Genomic DNA, 15,930 nt, shown 5'->3' on the forward strand with positions numbered 1-15,930 from the left:
TCAACAAACAAAACAAACTTGTGTGTTGAAGTGGTGACTACCTGCTGTGGGGGGGCGGACCATTGAACTGCGACCTTTGTGACACAGGCACTCGACACTGCAGGGAAGAGCAGATACCTGCACCTGGTCATTGGCACGGCGGTGAAGCATTTACAGCCCCTTCAGAGACACAAGAAATGATGAGAGGTTTGAACAAGCCTCAAACACGACGGTGTTTCCATCACTCACCGAGCCTCGTGCTCCTTCCAGGTAGCAGCTATTAGTAAACCATGACTGGCTTCCACTGAGAAGCACAGCAGCCTTCCGGCCTCCAGCGAGCGGGAGATAAGACGCCCCTCTTGTTGTGGGAAGCAGGGCCAGGTGACCCTCTCCTGCAGGCTCCACTGACCACACTAATTGGCACATCTTCTAATGGAGGTCAAGTCTCCTTCAGGGAGCCTCAAGGTCAATTACAATCAGCAGACAGTGGACCACGCAACTCTCCTCTGTGACGTGGTTCTGGGCCCCATGTTCTCGCTGATGCTGGAGCAAACAAGCCTGTATTCGCTCTCTCGTCGCAGAAGGAGTTTAGTCATGTCTAATGTCAGAAGTTCTGCTGGAAAAAGGGGCTGCTAATGCAGTGACTCTGCTGGTGAAACACACACAACTGTTCTTGTGCTGCCCCCGTCCAACCGTGTGTGAAGGTAAAGGTCCGGTACGTCTGTCTACATGCGAAGTCGCGACCGCCAAAGATCGCGCCAAACATTTTTTTTTCCTTTTTTCCGAGCCGAACCCAGTTTCTCATGGCCGTCCTTTGTTCCTCTGGGCTGCGGAGCGATTTAAAGGGGAAGATTAAAGAAGATGGACAGATAGGGGAGGAGAGGGAAAGCGGGTGAAGTGTCCGAGTTCGGACCACGGGGATCGCCAGCCAGGTGTTCGGGGCCAGACAAAGACCTCTTTCAGGCTCAGATGAGATGTGGACCCCTCTGTTTGTAGCAAAAATATACACAATAAAGAGTAAAAAAAAAACTATTTTCAGCAGCGAGAACCAGGCAGAAAATGACTCACTGTAAAAAAGTGTGCTAAACTAAATACTACTCTGTTCAGTTGTATCATTTGAGTGAAGCACTCTTTTATTCCAAGCAAGGACAACGTGTCTTATGTGATTTTAAAAGTCTAGATCGGTGAGAATACACATACTGTTAATTTAAAAACAATGAAGCCACACTACTTGCCTAAACTAACAGGGTGTCTGCCAGGACAGCAGGCACCTTCCCACACAAGGTGACAAACAATGTACAAACACTTGGCAGATCGAAACTAAACCCCACGTTACGAGCTACTCATGTTCTGTTGGCGGTTACTTTGGCCAGCAATGATTTTTAATCCAATCCGACCCATTCAGATATTGATATTTTTTATGTTTATCATGAATAATCCCAAGATATACAAATCTTTATTTAGAACAAAAGGAGGACAAAATAAATGTTCCCATGTATCGATAAAAACATTTTAAAAATCACGTTATGCTTAGTGTGGTGGGACGCGTGTTGAGTCGTGTGCATTCTACACGAAGAGTGAATGGAGCGCCATCCCATGGCTGACCTAACCCCAACCTACATCTTTTGTCACGTTGCCAATACGTCAACATGCGGAGCAGAAGGCTGCCATTGTCGTCAGTATAGGACGCAAAAGTCCACCTCCCCAAGCGTCAATATATGACGCCATGGGAGCGAGGATGATGATATTCACATGAAAAGGACAAAGAAACATCTTGAGGGAGAAATATGAGAGAGTGGAGTCGCAGGAGAGTTTACCATGGGAACGTGAAGGAACCATCTGGCGACAGGAGCTGGCACCGAGGATTAGCTGATGAACGCCAGATGTGTGGCTCGGGAAGCTGGACGAAAACAAGGAAACGGAAACACAGGACAAAACTGGCAATCACACAAATAAAAGCACGAAAGAAACGGACGTGAACATTTAATCTTCTCAGCTGCATTTTGTCTGTGTTACTGTATATAGTATATGTTTTGATAGATATTTTTCCATCATCTTTTGTCGTCATCGCTGTCTTTCTTTTGAGGATGGCCCTCACAGCCGTTACAGTCAATAATGTGGCCCTTCAGGAAACTGAATTGCCCACCTGTGTATCAGAGGAACCAAAGCAAGGAGAGTGAAGCAGCAGAGCACTACTTTAACAGGTGCCTTAGCTGGAGGAGTCCAAAGGGAATGTTGTTCTTGCCTGGCTGTTTTTTCCATGGACTTTCTAACTTTTTGTACTTTCCAATAACCCAACCCGTCCCCTCAGTTCCATGGCCTCATATATTGACGTCAGGAAAGTGGACTTTTGCGTCCTATTCTGACGACAAAGGCAGCCTTTTTTGTTGCAACCTGAAGAAACGGATGTTTTAAAGAAGAAACACGTTGAATGAACCTGGTAAGAGGAACTTAGTTCTCAATGAAAACGACAGAGGACTTGACTCAGCGGGAGATCAGTTCCAGGGAAACACAACGCTCAACATTGATCCAAGCCAGCAGCCTTTTTGACTCACCTTCCCGAGAGATGGATTGTCTGGCCGGCGACCCTCTGTCAGGCCGTCCTGGCGCTCTTTGATCCGGAGAAGAGATTCTTACTCCTGACAGTTTCACACACATAAACGCGGCCTTTTATCCTTTGATACGAAGTGAGTGAGCGCTTTGTGCCGGCAGATCAGGGCAATTTGCAAGTGGATTCACCCAGAGAAAGAGACCAAAGCTGCCCAGATAAAGAGCCTATCGTCACTGCTTCAGGTGGGACGTAGATCAACTTGCCGTCTCAGTGACACGTCTTCACAGTCGAGGACCAAAGGCCAGCACTTGCTGAGTTATCAGTGGAGATGGTTCACTGTGTGGATTTCCATGAATTCTTTGCTGAACCCAGTACTTCTGGCTGTGTAACGTTTGAACGCGACACCTGGAGATTTGGAGAGGACGCTGGGGTCTGGGGTGCATGAGAGTTGGGTCTCACTGTGGGAGTCTTGCTGCTCAGAGCCACAGTAGGGCAGCCATGTTTATTACTGTCATGTGACGATGGAAGGACTTCGCTGAACACAGCGGCGTCTCAAAACCTTCAAAGTCACGGGCTGATGAAGATATGTATGTATATTTACTGAACTGTCCGTCACTCTTTTATCAGGAAACTGAGCAAAAACGTCAACTTATGGAGGATAAATCTGGCATAAGAGAAGACAGTCAGGATTGATCCAACTTCAAAATCAGAATCGGAAAAACTTGAGGAATATTTTGTTCGTAACTTAACATGCTCTGTAAAGAACAAAAATATAAATATAAAATGCGAAATACTCTTTTTAACAGACAGTGTAGCAAAAGAGGACAGAAGGCTCATAAAGCACATGCACATAAAGACGGACATGGCTTCCTTTCATTCCATATCAACTTTTCCAAGTTTCCGTCGGTTTGTTGACATCAATATTTGAATAGTTTACCTTCGCTGACCATCTTCATTCATCACTCTGCGAACGTGAATGTTCTTCTCCACTGTCATTCATTTGAAGGCAGCCGTCTCACTGACCCAGTGGGCAGGATTTGGCCCCGGGGCCTTGGATTTGACACCTGCGATGCGGATGATATTTGGCCACTTTACTTCAGAGCCTTATCCATGGGACACTCGGTTGAGAGTGACTCTGATTCCATTGACTTTAAAAGAAGACCCGGTGAAGCGACTGTGTGGAGGAGGCCAGGATTTCCAGGAGAGTCTTCCTGACTGAAGACGCCTGGAAGTTGTCTGTTGTGTTTGGATGAGAGAGGTTAAGGGTTCACAACAGTGTCCGCAGACCTCCTCCCCCCGGCTCACATACGTTTGGGCTGATGCTTTAAGGTTTACTGAAGTGTGCCAAATCTGGCCAAAGGCTAGACTTAAGTTCCCTCATCACCACGGCTAAGCTCTGTCCCGCCTCTATTGACCACAGCCTGAGGTTTGGCCCCGCTCTGCTTTGTCTTCCTGCATTTCCTGTCAGCAAATCAGCTTCAGCCACCTTCATCTGCAGCAGCCTCCTGCTCTACCATCAACCTCTGTGGTTGTCCTCCTCTACTTCTTGGCTCTCGTCCCTGGGGGATCTGGTCTAGTGGAGTAGGACGCTTCCATTTGCACAGTTGTAACTAAAGGAATGGTTTTTCTTTCCTCTAGATCTGAGTCACCGGCCAGCAGATGCTAATTTGTTTTTTCTATTCAATGTCTGGCACCGCAGCCCGTAGCAGCCCGGCATCGCGTATGACAGTTACGGCAGCACAGTGTCCCAGCATCTCACTCTCACGCAGCCATCTACCACTACAGTAGCACCTATAACCCTCACGTCGGCCATTTTGAATGGCATTCGACTTAATGTCCAATCCAACTTATGACCGGTTGGTCGGAACCGATCCGGTCGTAAGTTGGATGTTACGAAATGGAAAGTGAAGACCAAGAAATTTAGACTGAGTCAAGTTTTTTTTTTTTTTAACATTTTTTCAGGCATAAAGATGGTATCACACTCGTGATACATACGTTCGGCACGGACTGGTTCAGTGGGATGGTGCCAATAACGGAGTGTCTGTAACTACAGAGCACCACATCCAATCAAAACTGCCGTTACCAGGGTGAGTTACGGTGACCTAAACAGTTCCCATGATGCTTTGCAGTCCAGTGGTTGATCACTGCTTCATGGCTCCGCCTCCACAGCTGGTCAGCTGAGCACAGCACAGGGGGAACAGCAGAGAAGTGGGAGGAGGAAGAAGCGGGAAAAGATATTGACAAAAACAGCGCATTTTAGCACTTTTTTGTCAATAAAAAGTCCTTGAGTTCATTGGTCTGATGCGACGTGGCTCATTCTTGGCAGCATGAAGACAGACTGCTCGCAAAATTCATTAATTTAGTGACCAACGACTATGATTTGGCCTGCAGAGCATCATGGGAGGTCACCGTTCCTGAGCTTGCTATTGAGGGTGATGGCACCTCACATGCGACTCTTTGAACGTCCAACCAAAGTTGGCCTCTTCCACGCTCAGTTATGTTGCCCCTAGGTTAGCAGGTGCGTGCACGTGTGTGTGTTTGTCAGTAGAGCACACAGGTGCGGCCGAGGTGGGCTCAGGTCCTCGCCGCCTGTATCGTCTCACTGACCTGGTCATCTGGCAACAAGGTGGGGGCGCTGTCACCACAGTATGGAGCCTTCATCAGCCGCTACAGCTAACAGCTGGTTATGGTCGCAAAGCAGCAGACAGGGACTCATTGTCTCCGCGGCGCTGGACACAGGGCCGCCGGACGTCACGCTGCTGACCTCCGCCGGCCACCGTCTCCTGGACGCGGCCGCCAGATAAAGGCTCCCTTGAGAAAGTGGGTTGGAGAGGAGCCAGTGGCAGATCCAGGAATGTCTGCTCATTTCCTGCTCCACCAAAGTGTTTCATTCATCCCGCGGCAATAACTTACAGGCGGTTGCATCTTGAATGAGGCGACGCTTCGTTGTGAAGCCACGGAGCCGAGGCCTCCATTAATCTAATCTAATCTAATCTGGACTGATCGTTGGCCAATCCATCCGGAGGGAAAAACAAATGCATCATTCTGCTCTGATTTTGCCGACATCAGCACTATTTCATGTTTGCAGCATGTTTGCCCTGGTGCTGGATAGCTGTCTGTATTTACTCCTGACCAGCGAGCGCACAGTATCAGGTGAGAGCCAGCGAAACATTAGATATTTTTAGACCGGCAGACGGCAAACAAAGCGGCCATTGTGCGGGCTGTCTGAAGGCGGGCTGGCCCACTGAGGGATGCCATTGTTTTATCATGTAACGTTACCAGTCACCCGTTCACCGATAGGTCCCGATCTTTGGTAAAGTGTATGAGAGGCACTATTAGGTCACCTCTGCGCCGCACCGTGTCGGCGCACTGAGTCCTGATGGGAACAAATGAAGGCGAAAGAAGAAACCGCTTCTTTACAGAAGGCATCTGGAGGGCAAAAAGAAGAAGTGGAGAAGAAGAAAATGCCTTCGGTAAAATGATACTGCGAACTGGACTGATGCCCGACGGAGTGCCATGTTCGCATATTCGTCTGGCTTTTTCAGCACTCAAGTTAAAATTCTGTTTAGATTATGCTTTTTTGTCATCCCATAGATGTAACGACAACACTGGAATAAAAAGGGACTTGGACGGGAAATGGTGTCCAGCAAAAAGAAAGACAGCACCAAGATCATGAGGCTTCATTTGATTAGAAAAAAAAGGTCAAATGTTTCAAGAGGAATTATTTGAGGTTTAAGGTTTTTTCCATTTTTGTCTGTTTATTTATTTTGAAGTGCATACAAAAGATTCGGACGGCTCCTTCGGTCCCTGCTCTGCCTTCATTTCCTCCGTATTTCTACACGTTTTCCACAAAGCTCACGGAGACGGACCAAATGGAGCAGTACCACCGGAAACCATGGGGGGCAGTGATGTGGTTAGTACCCCATACGCAGCTCTCATAAGACACAACCACCACCTCCTACAACTCTGCCTCCGTTTCCTCTTTAGTGCAAGAGCTACATGATCAATCCACAGTCGCCATGTCGGTTTGTTATTGTCACAAAACGTTTGGATTCTGGGCTGCTCCCCCTTGTGGATATATTGGTGAACAGCAATACCAAGGTAAAGATCGCATGAAAGCATGTGATATTTTGTAGATTATTCTGACTTCAGGCCACATGTGGTCCCCAAACCACACATTACACAGGCCTGCCTTTGAGCAAGGCTAAGTTCTGCTAGCACGTGAGATTGGTATTGGTCTCAAGACCACTTTTTTAGGCTCTCGGTCTTGTCTCTTGTCGGCCTGCACCCACTTGTCGCTCATTCAGCAAGTATCAATTTGAGATGCCTTGGACTCGACACTCTCCTGCCACGATAATGTCTTGGTCTCCACTGCAACGCTCCTCCGCTCACCAAAAGAAAACCAACAACCCTTAACCATGAACTTTACTTTATTTAGACATTTAAACATCTGTAAATCTGCATATTCTGTACATTCAGTAGTTGATGGCGTGGAAGACTTGGGGCTGTTTGAGAGCCACATGAGGTGAGAGTGAAGACTTCCCTGGCACCACACAAGAACCCAGTCTACGAGGAACTGGTCAGAGAAGGCAGTCTACGTCTGAAACACTCCTTCCCTCCGAAACCGCCGCTGCAGCGGATGTAAACATGTGAGTGAGGCCATGCAGCTGCAGAGACTCCAGGAATGTAGAAGTGGACCGGACTGAAATCAGCATCATATTGGCCACGTAACGTAACATATATAGGTATATAGATATATGGGCAACAGTAGGACTTCAAACAGCTCCCTCCCGAGCTAAGCTGTAAACAACTGTGTGGGTGGTGGTTTGTTATGTTGAGCCTGATGAGGACTTTATGGCTTCGCTTCCTTTCACAACAGAAATGCTGAAACGCCATTTCAGTGGCTGCATCTCAAGCCATTCCACGCAACACATCACACTGAATCATCGTCACAAAACATGCCGTTAATACTGTTGGAGCTCAAGGAGGACAAATACAAACAATCACTCACACACGCGTGTTGACCTCTGTGACTGTGTGGGTTGTTACTACTCACTGCTTTTCAGAATGATGCCACATTAGTGTCAGTTTTGCGGTGAGAGTTGAGATTTTGGGGGGTTTGTCAGTGCTGGCTTTTGTTACTCATTTGTACCTGTGTCTGAGAGTGGGTTTCGCAGCCAAGACACTTGTTGTCACTGGTTACACGCGCTCAGCGTCGTCGCCACTGGAACCATATTGTTATTATTGTCATATTTTGTTTCAGTATTTTTGTGACTTTGAACTATGACCCTGCTTTTAAAACCTCTAAATCGATCTGAGTTATGTGTGGCACTGTGTTGCACTTTTAAGCTCATCTTTCACCACTGTGGCCATTATTCCTGCAGCTTTCCGGATCACTTTGGTTTTGCTCATGAAATGGTGAGCTAATTTAGCCAAAAAAAAAAGACTTTGAACAACGAAACTGGCACAGATTGAGCTCTGAAACACATTTGGAGACATATAAGACCCAACATGGAAACTGGCAGCTGAGACTTCCAATCAAAAGGTCTGCGTGAGATTCCCGTCATACAAGACGTCACGCAACAATAACGGAGAAGAAGCTACTGATCCCAGGTGACGGATGCAGACACTGAAATAAGAGGAGGTTAGCGATTTATTGTTGGAATTTAAAAGTGTTTTTAGTGGTGGGGGAGGAGCCAAATTGACACAAAAATGCCGGAATGGACGTCCGAGTCCAACGATAAACAACAACACAGCACGAAGGAGAAAGGCCTGATGTGGCACATTCCTGATGAAAACTATCGGCGGAGAACGAAAGGGAGAGATTCACAGTCATCAAAAACACACAACAAAGACGCCTGCGAGGGCTGGTGCTCCGCCATGAAGGACAGAATTATGAGTTATGGATAATAACACTCGATAGCAAACCATTCCTTTACAACAGGTTGTGTGACTCAGACACACAGACACACAAAAGAAGAAAAAACACTCGAAACACATCAAACAATTAAGAGTTGAGTTACAAAAGTTGAAACACAACAAAGAGAAATTAAATTAAGCGTAGAAAAATATCTGGTTGTATTTACACCAATGGAGAATTGAGAGCCATCGCTCAAGTCTAATATGAATGTACGATTTATTAAGTTGGGGGGGGGGCAATTATGTGTATAAATAATCAGGAAATAATAACTGTGCAAAAGAAACTTCTGCTTCTTCTAGAAACCGCTTCTATAAAGCAGACTGTGCACGTAAAAAGAAGTTGAGAAAACCTGTTGTGAAAAATGAACTCTTTCTTTCCAAAAGTAAACGATTCATTTTGAAAAAACGCGCTTCACCAGAGTCCTACAACAATCTCTGAGTGCTCCGAAGCAATGGTCGATCAAATAGTTTGGTGAGAACTGATAGAATATTGTGATAAAGAGTCACTGAACAGCTTCAATGTTCAACCACAATTGAACAAAAACAGTGGAGAAAAAAACAACGGTGATGAACGACGGACGGCCGCTGCCGAGAACATCAAAATAACTGGCACTGAGCGACAGTCGTGCACCACTGACAAAGTCTCTTTGTCCTTCAAGGTCTTTCGATGGTGTTGAGGTTGTTCCGTTTCAAACAAGAGGGAATCGTGTGCGGTCTGGATGTGGATGTACAAAACTAACCTGTGTAGAAGACGCAGAAGTGATTGCATAGTCTGTTGAGATGACCACAGCTTCCCAGTCTCTGCTCAAGTCCCCGGCACTCACACGCTGTCAAACTTGTGTTTCAAATAGTCTTTCATGACCTTGGCGATGGGAAGCTCCTCCAGGAACTTCAAACTCTGCAGGCCGATGCAGTGGCGGATTTTTATCCGGCACAAGTCCTGTAGGCTCCGAGGTTGTCCTGGAGGAAGAGCGCAGGTTACAGCAGGGCCAGGTCGTCTCGCTTCTCATCGTTTCCTCGCAACCAGGGTTTCATGAAACGGTGTCCTGATTTTCAGGGGCCACCAGATGGCACTGTCTGTTGCAAAATGTTTGGACTTCAACAACTCATTCAATGACACCTCACATCATTTCTAAACCAGGAGCGCCATCTAGTGGCCTCTGAAAATGAGGGCACCGTTTCATCAACCCTGCAATACTGTTTCATGAAGCCTCAATGACCCATCACTAGGATTTACTGCTAGAATTTGTTGGCCAGCAGAAACATTTCATCACATGATCATTAAATATATTTATAAACCACATGCCCGACGTTTCTGCCCTTGTATTCTTAAGCTATGATTAGGTGTAGTCACATATCGGTATCGGAGAATATTACTACAGAAGAAAATCGGTGGAATCGAACATCACTACTCACTACAGCATTGTCTCCATGGCTTATGTTGCCAATGTGACGGTCACATAAGGCATCACTATTTTAATTGATAAATACTCAAGGCAACACGCAGGTTCTCAGCGGAGTTCACAGAGCCGGAACGTGGAAGAAAAAAAAAACGGACTCAAGGCCACAAAGGGACCAGAGATCCACTGAGTCAATCACTCTGGTAGGTAACTCTATCCCTCTTCGTGGACGGATCGCGCTTAAAGTTGTCACCTGCTGATGTGGACTTCTGGCTCCACATTTGAAGAAGCTGCACTGGCAGATGAGTTCATTCAGGACACAGAAGGGGCATCAATAGAGCGGCGGACATGCGATCTGACTGATGCTCTCAAAGAGCTGCTCTCAGCGGCCGCGCCGCTCTCTCAGATTCACCTTCACAGGCCGGCCTCCGGAATGTTGCCATTGTTGCCCCGGCATCACAATGCTCCGGGTAATGTGGGATTGTTCTCTCAATGAACACAGGTCACCAGAGCCTACAGTTGGCGTGCTGCCCAAATTTACTTTACACTGTTCTCACATTTCAATTCTCATCATGTCCCCCACTCAGGCCTGGCCTTCTCTTGCCGCACAATCCGATTACAACCACCAACCACAGTATGTACCGCTGGTCACCATCCATAACACGGGTCTGTGAATACTTCAAGAGTTCAGAGTTGCCTGCAAAACAGTTGGCACCATGGTGTGAAGCTTCCTAAAGGTGAAGCCTCATTTGTGAATCGTTTGTGAACTTCAGTCTAGTGAATTTGTTCTGCCAATAATGAGTCACCGAAAAAGGCTTTGTTTCGCAGGAAACTGACCTTTTGTTAAACTAATATCAGTAAAACTGAATGGATCTGACAAAGAAAACTTTAACAAAAAAACTAATTTCCTGTACTTTTTTCTCTCAGTCTGAACCCTGCGGCTTATTCATCGTCGCAGCTAATATATAGATTTTTCCAGGCTAAAGAGCCTCATGCTGCCAAAATATTGAGCCTCCTCACATCAAACCCATGACATCACAGGTGTTTTATTGACCTTAAAGCGCTCAAAATGTGCTGTTTTCTCCCGCGTGTCCACAGCTCCGCCCACAGAGTCGATCCCCTGGAGGAGATCAGAAGCAGTGGCTGAGACCGGCTGTGGTGTCGGAACTTTGGACGCATTTTGAGCACTTTAATGTCAATAAAAGATGTGAGGAGTTGATGATTCCAGTTCAGAACATTGGCCAGTTTGTTTCATGAGTCAGTCTCCATGCTGGAGCCCGTTTTCCAAACTAGTTTAGAAGTGATCCTCATGCATTTTTAAGCCTTTCTACGGTGCAGACAGCACCACTGCACCGCTGCGGCTCATGGATGAAGAAGATCTATTTTCCGTCTTAAATTTTGTGGGCGGGGCTAATGTTCCACAGTACTTGATAGTCCAGGATTCACAGTAATCCCCGAGTTTAGATCAGACTGACTATTAAATAAAACTATTTTGAATAGATTCAAAAACTGACTGTTGCAATACATTTAATAAAGGGGTGATGAAACACACGCCCCCCCCCCGTGTATCTGTGTGAGTGTGTCTATCCTTGTGTGAGTCAACTTACTGGTGACTTCCTGCAAATAATCCAAACAGGGCCGGCTGATTCCCGACATGCTAATGGAGACGGCGACAGGCGTCTGGCCCTCGTAGTTCCTGGTGTTGGTGTCAGCCCCGTACGTGTAGAGCATCTGCGCGCACAGCACGTCATCTCTGAGGGCCGACAGGTGCAGCGGGGTCTGTCCGTCTTCCAGGCGGCCGAGGTTAGTGTCGGCCCCTCTTTGCAGGAACATGCGGCAATAGGAGTGATTGCCCTTGATGACGGCGTAGCGCAACAGGAAGCCGTTCTGAATGTCAATATTGGCACTGTGGTCTAGGAGGATGCGCACGCAGCTGGAGCGCTCCCGGATGATGGCCAGCTGTAAAGGCGTGGTCCCCTTATCACTCAGGGGGTCCACCTCAGCCCGGAATTCCAGCAGGAGTCGTACGAATGAGTCCCGGCCGTAGTGGGCCGCCACGTGCAGAGGGGTCCAGCCGTCATTGCTTTTGGCGTTGATTATGTCACTGCGGAACTCTGACTCCAACATGAGTCGGGCGATGCGAGCTCGGCCGTGCATGGCGGCGTAGTGAAGCGCTGTGAAGCCCCCGATGAAGTCTTTCACAGTGGGGTCGGCTGTGGAGAGACAGGGTGGACACACAAGAGCTTTGAGTTTTCCTGTTGCATAGCGTGGAAGACACCGCCCTCTAGACGTGACCACGCTCAATTACAATCAGAGCAAACACGCAAACGTCATCTAAGCCTGTGTTTTTCAACCTTTTTGAAGCCACGACTCACTTCATTCACTGAAAAAAATCCAGAGGCTCACCAGCATAGGAACCTCGGCCAAAGCACAACTGTGCCATGTTAAAAGTCCTGCAGAAAATCCCTTTTAATTTGTGAAAAAGACACTTGGCTGTATTGTTCTACCACTTGCAAACAATTTGCAGAAAATATACTTTAATTTTTTTTTTTTTTTAAATGTCTCCAGAAAGTGGTGGGCAATATCTATCATTATTTATTTATTTATTTTAAATAACTGCGTTGATTATTTTACATGATTTTATTCTAGTTTATTTTCAGACAAATCTTTAATTCTTTGCCTCAGCTTCATAACAACGACTTTTTGGAAGCGCATTTATTTAGTTCTGAGTTTAGTTTTTATCCAACATTTAAACAACGGAGAAAACTTCAATAGTCTACTAGTGTCAACAAAGTTTTGAAGGGAGACGTCACGTCAGCCTTTAACTTTGTTGCCTCTGTTAGCTCTCAAGTTTTGAAGGTGTGTGTGGTCAAGTTAGAGGCGCATCTGGTTTAAAAACAACATTTTTGGCGGCTTCTTCGCAGTAAGTGTGAGGGAACAGGAGCATTGTGTGCAACACAGCGCGCTGAGTGATGGACGAGTAGTCAGCATAGATCTGTAGCGTATAGAAAAAATGTGCTGTAATCCATGTGCTCTCCTCACGTTGGTAGATATCAAACATGTCCTAAATGCTCGTGATTTAATGCCATCATATCAACACCTCTATCTCAGAGAGAAATGATGTGAGACTGGATAATTAGAAGCATCCGCACTTAATTTTAAAATATAAACTACACGGCTAAATAACAGCAACTTCGCTGTCACGGCGCCCAGTGATGCTGTTTCACCACGCCAGATGTAAACAAACACATAAGTAGCTGGTGGTCTGATAGGACAATGATAAGTCTGACCTCCATGCTCCAGAAAGACCCGCACACATCTCTCCTTTCCTTTCGCGGCTGAGAAGTGGAGCAGCGTCCAGCCGTTAGCGTCGCGGATTTTGGGCGAGTATCCCTGCTCCAGCATTCGCCGGACGGTGCAGACATCGCCGGCAGCTACCGCAGCTTGGATCTGCAGCTCCTCATGAAGCTCTGGGTTCCGTCTGCAGTGATGGTTCAGCATCCTGTCACGTTTGAAATGGCATCATCGTTTAGAACACAGTGGTGTCGATGTACAGACTCACACATATTTGTCAGTTGAAAAGTATAAATGAAATTATTATCACAGAAATTATGACAAAAAAACAATGGTTTTACGGACACTTCTGATATCTAATTGTGCTACTGGCCCTTAATGACAAACACATCATTTGCTACAGCATTGTGATCAGTTTTGAACAACTTTTATAACTTTATGACTTACATAAGGGGCCCATTTATGCTCCTTTTCTGCGACAAAATTTCCATCACCGATCACATGCTTCCATGCATTCTTTATGTTAGTATTGCTGTTCACCAATCTATCCACCAGGGGGAGCAGCCCAGAGTCAAAAGTTTATGACAGCAACAAACTCCAAAACCAACATGGCGTCGGTAAAAGGAGCATTGATAATGAACCTCTTAGAATTAAGAGGAAACAGAGGCAGCGTTGTAGGAGGTGGTGGTTGGTGAGGCTGTTAAATGCATCGCCACTGGAGGATGGAGAATTGCCACCATTGTCATGTCTTCTTCGTGTCTCATTAGAGCTATGTATCGCGCAGTAACGGCAACACTGCCCCCCATGGTTTCTGGTGGTCCGTATCTGTGAGCTTTGTGGCAACATAAAGAAATATGGTGCAAATGAAGGCAGAGAACGGACAGAAGGACCTGTACGTATCTGGATCCGTATGTAATGGTGATCATAAGTGGGCCTTTGGCGCTATATTTTTTTCCCCACCTACTCTGCAGGTCCACTTTTTTTCATAAACTGCTGCACTTGTTGACCATTTTCCGTCTCAGTGGAAACAATGATTGGTCACAGTTCATAAACGAATAGATACATACTGACACATTTGTTCATGGATTTAGAGCCTATTTTACAGACTGAGAAATCCACAATCACGCTACTAAATTCTCTAAAAAGTTACCGACTGCAGTCAGAAAAAACCCCATAAGGAAACACCGAACTCCTGCACGGAAACAGTGCTAAGTGTTTACCTCTTGACCAGCTGGAGAGACGGACTTCTCTTAGTCATATCGGAGCTGCACCAGGACAAAGACGGCTCGCTGCTTGAACTCAGGTCTTAAGCACAGCTCCCTGAAAAACACAAAATGGAGGGGCAATAAGTTTCACATTATATGGTGTTAAACAAATATGGCAAGCTCATTTTAATGAGATTAGACTCACAAAACGTTTTAGTCACATATGCTGACTAGGTAGACATTCAGTCACAGACAGTACTTTCTCTGGTTGCACTGTACAGAAGTAATGCACTTCTTTCCAGGTTTATTTTATTTCTTATGTTCATTTTTGTCTTTTGACTACATGAAGAACTGTGTCAGTTTAGATGAGATTTTATAGTGAGTAGAAAAAACTTTTTCTTGTTAGTTTTTTACTTCATTATTTGCGTACTTCTCTACTTGACTCACATTTTTGTTGGACAGGAAATTGACATAAAACTTGAAATCAAATCGAGCTGACTTGACAAGCGCCTCATTTCAAAGTGGCAAATTCCCATAAAGCAAACGGTTGCATCGCATCCCCATAACACAAATGACTACAGGACAACACCAACTGTTTAAAAAATATGAGCTGAATTATGGTTTGATAGTAGAAAAATGGGAGGCGGAAACACTGCGTTTACAACAACAAAAAAAGCACAAACAAAACACAGTCATGTAGTCATTTTGGAACAGACGGAACTAAACACGAAGACGACACTATGAAGTAAGGCTAAGACTGGGATTTTCTGAAATATTGTGGCAGTGCAATGAAGGCAGCGTTTTTGATAGTTGGCGCTTTGTTTATGTGGAGATGTGAGCTAACCCCGGTTAGCCGAGAGGCTACAAAACTCACTAGCCGATAGCTCGTCGTGTTGGATGGCGTTCTCTCTTCCAGACACAAAAACAAACACTCAACAAGAACGCAACACTGTCTGCACCCAACTGTTCGTGGTTTGACGTTATTATGCGTCCGCTTCCAGAGGTTTTGTGGCCATAAAACAAAGACTTACTTCACAGACGTTGAGCTGACATGTAATTTAGCCAATCAGCTCCCGCACAGTTGTCAGACCTGCATGTCGCGGACTGTCCGGTGCTAAACGGGATGTTGTCCACATCTACCAGGCGCGTCGGTGGTTCTTGTCAGTGTTACAGTCACATTATTGGATTGTTAATACAAAGATTGACAAAGAAAGTGTCACTGGCCATGTAGACGTAGACGCCATACAAAAACAATGCCGTTTCCGGTTACGCCCTTCCACAATAAAACTTGACTTGACGCTCAAACAGAGACAAACATGATGAAATGACATGAGTAGAGCGTATTAAATGTTCATTAAGCTAATATGTACAAGGTGGTCGTTCAATGTTTCAGAGAACCTTTCCGGGTTATTTATTTATATTCCGTTTAAGGCGTGCTCTGTTTGGCTTCAGCCTTGAATACAACAACTTCTTAACAACCGGCTTAAAACAATATTTATTTACGATGACGACTCGTGATCCTTTATTTTGAAAACTATAACGCCTTACCAATTGGAAGCTTCACTGGAATGCTTGGTGTCGT

At 45.9% G+C, this 15,930-nt stretch overlaps 1 protein-coding gene across 3 annotated transcripts; it reads right to left on the bottom strand.

Moving 5' to 3' along the window:
• Window positions 1-6,953: 6,953 nt before the first annotated feature.
• Window positions 6,954-15,928, bottom strand: asb7 (ankyrin repeat and SOCS box containing 7). Of its 3 annotated transcripts, none has more exons than XM_053885756.1 (5): window positions 15,897-15,928; window positions 14,364-14,463; window positions 13,140-13,351; window positions 11,457-12,062; window positions 6,954-9,409 (listed from the first exon to the last, which is right to left on the bottom strand). In XM_053885756.1, the coding sequence occupies exons 2-5, from the start codon at window positions 14,399-14,401 to the stop codon at window positions 9,270-9,272; spliced, it is 996 nt and encodes a 331-aa protein (XP_053741731.1). In that variant the 5' UTR covers window positions 14,402-14,463; window positions 15,897-15,928; the 3' UTR covers window positions 6,954-9,269. The 3 variants fall into 3 exon arrangements, with proteins under 3 accessions (XP_053741731.1, XP_053741715.1, XP_053741723.1); XM_053885740.1 differs by lacking the exon at window positions 15,897-15,928 and adding an exon at window positions 15,380-15,584; XM_053885748.1 differs by lacking the exon at window positions 15,897-15,928 and adding an exon at window positions 15,223-15,340.
• Between the last annotated feature and the right edge of the window lie 2 nt (window positions 15,929-15,930).

Source organism: Synchiropus splendidus, chromosome 1 (assembly GCF_027744825.2).
Source record: "Synchiropus splendidus isolate RoL2022-P1 chromosome 1, RoL_Sspl_1.0, whole genome shotgun sequence".
In the NCBI taxonomy this organism is placed as follows: Eukaryota; Metazoa; Chordata; class Actinopteri; order Syngnathiformes; family Callionymidae; genus Synchiropus; species Synchiropus splendidus.

What these genes read in the sequence shown, in the direction of transcription:
- asb7 (XM_053885756.1), bottom strand. Translation starts at nt 14,401, where the DNA reads ATGACTAAGAGAAGTCCGTCTCTCCAGCTGGTCAAGAG. An exon ending in TCTCTCCAGCTGGTCAAGAG is followed by an intron (nt 13,352 to 14,363) that starts GTAAACACTTAG and finishes CAAACGTGACAG; the next exon opens with GATGCTGAACCATCACTGCA. An exon ending in GGTCTTTCTGGAGCATGGAG is followed by an intron (nt 12,063 to 13,139) that starts GTCAGACTTATC and finishes GTCTCTCCACAG; the next exon opens with CCGACCCCACTGTGAAAGAC.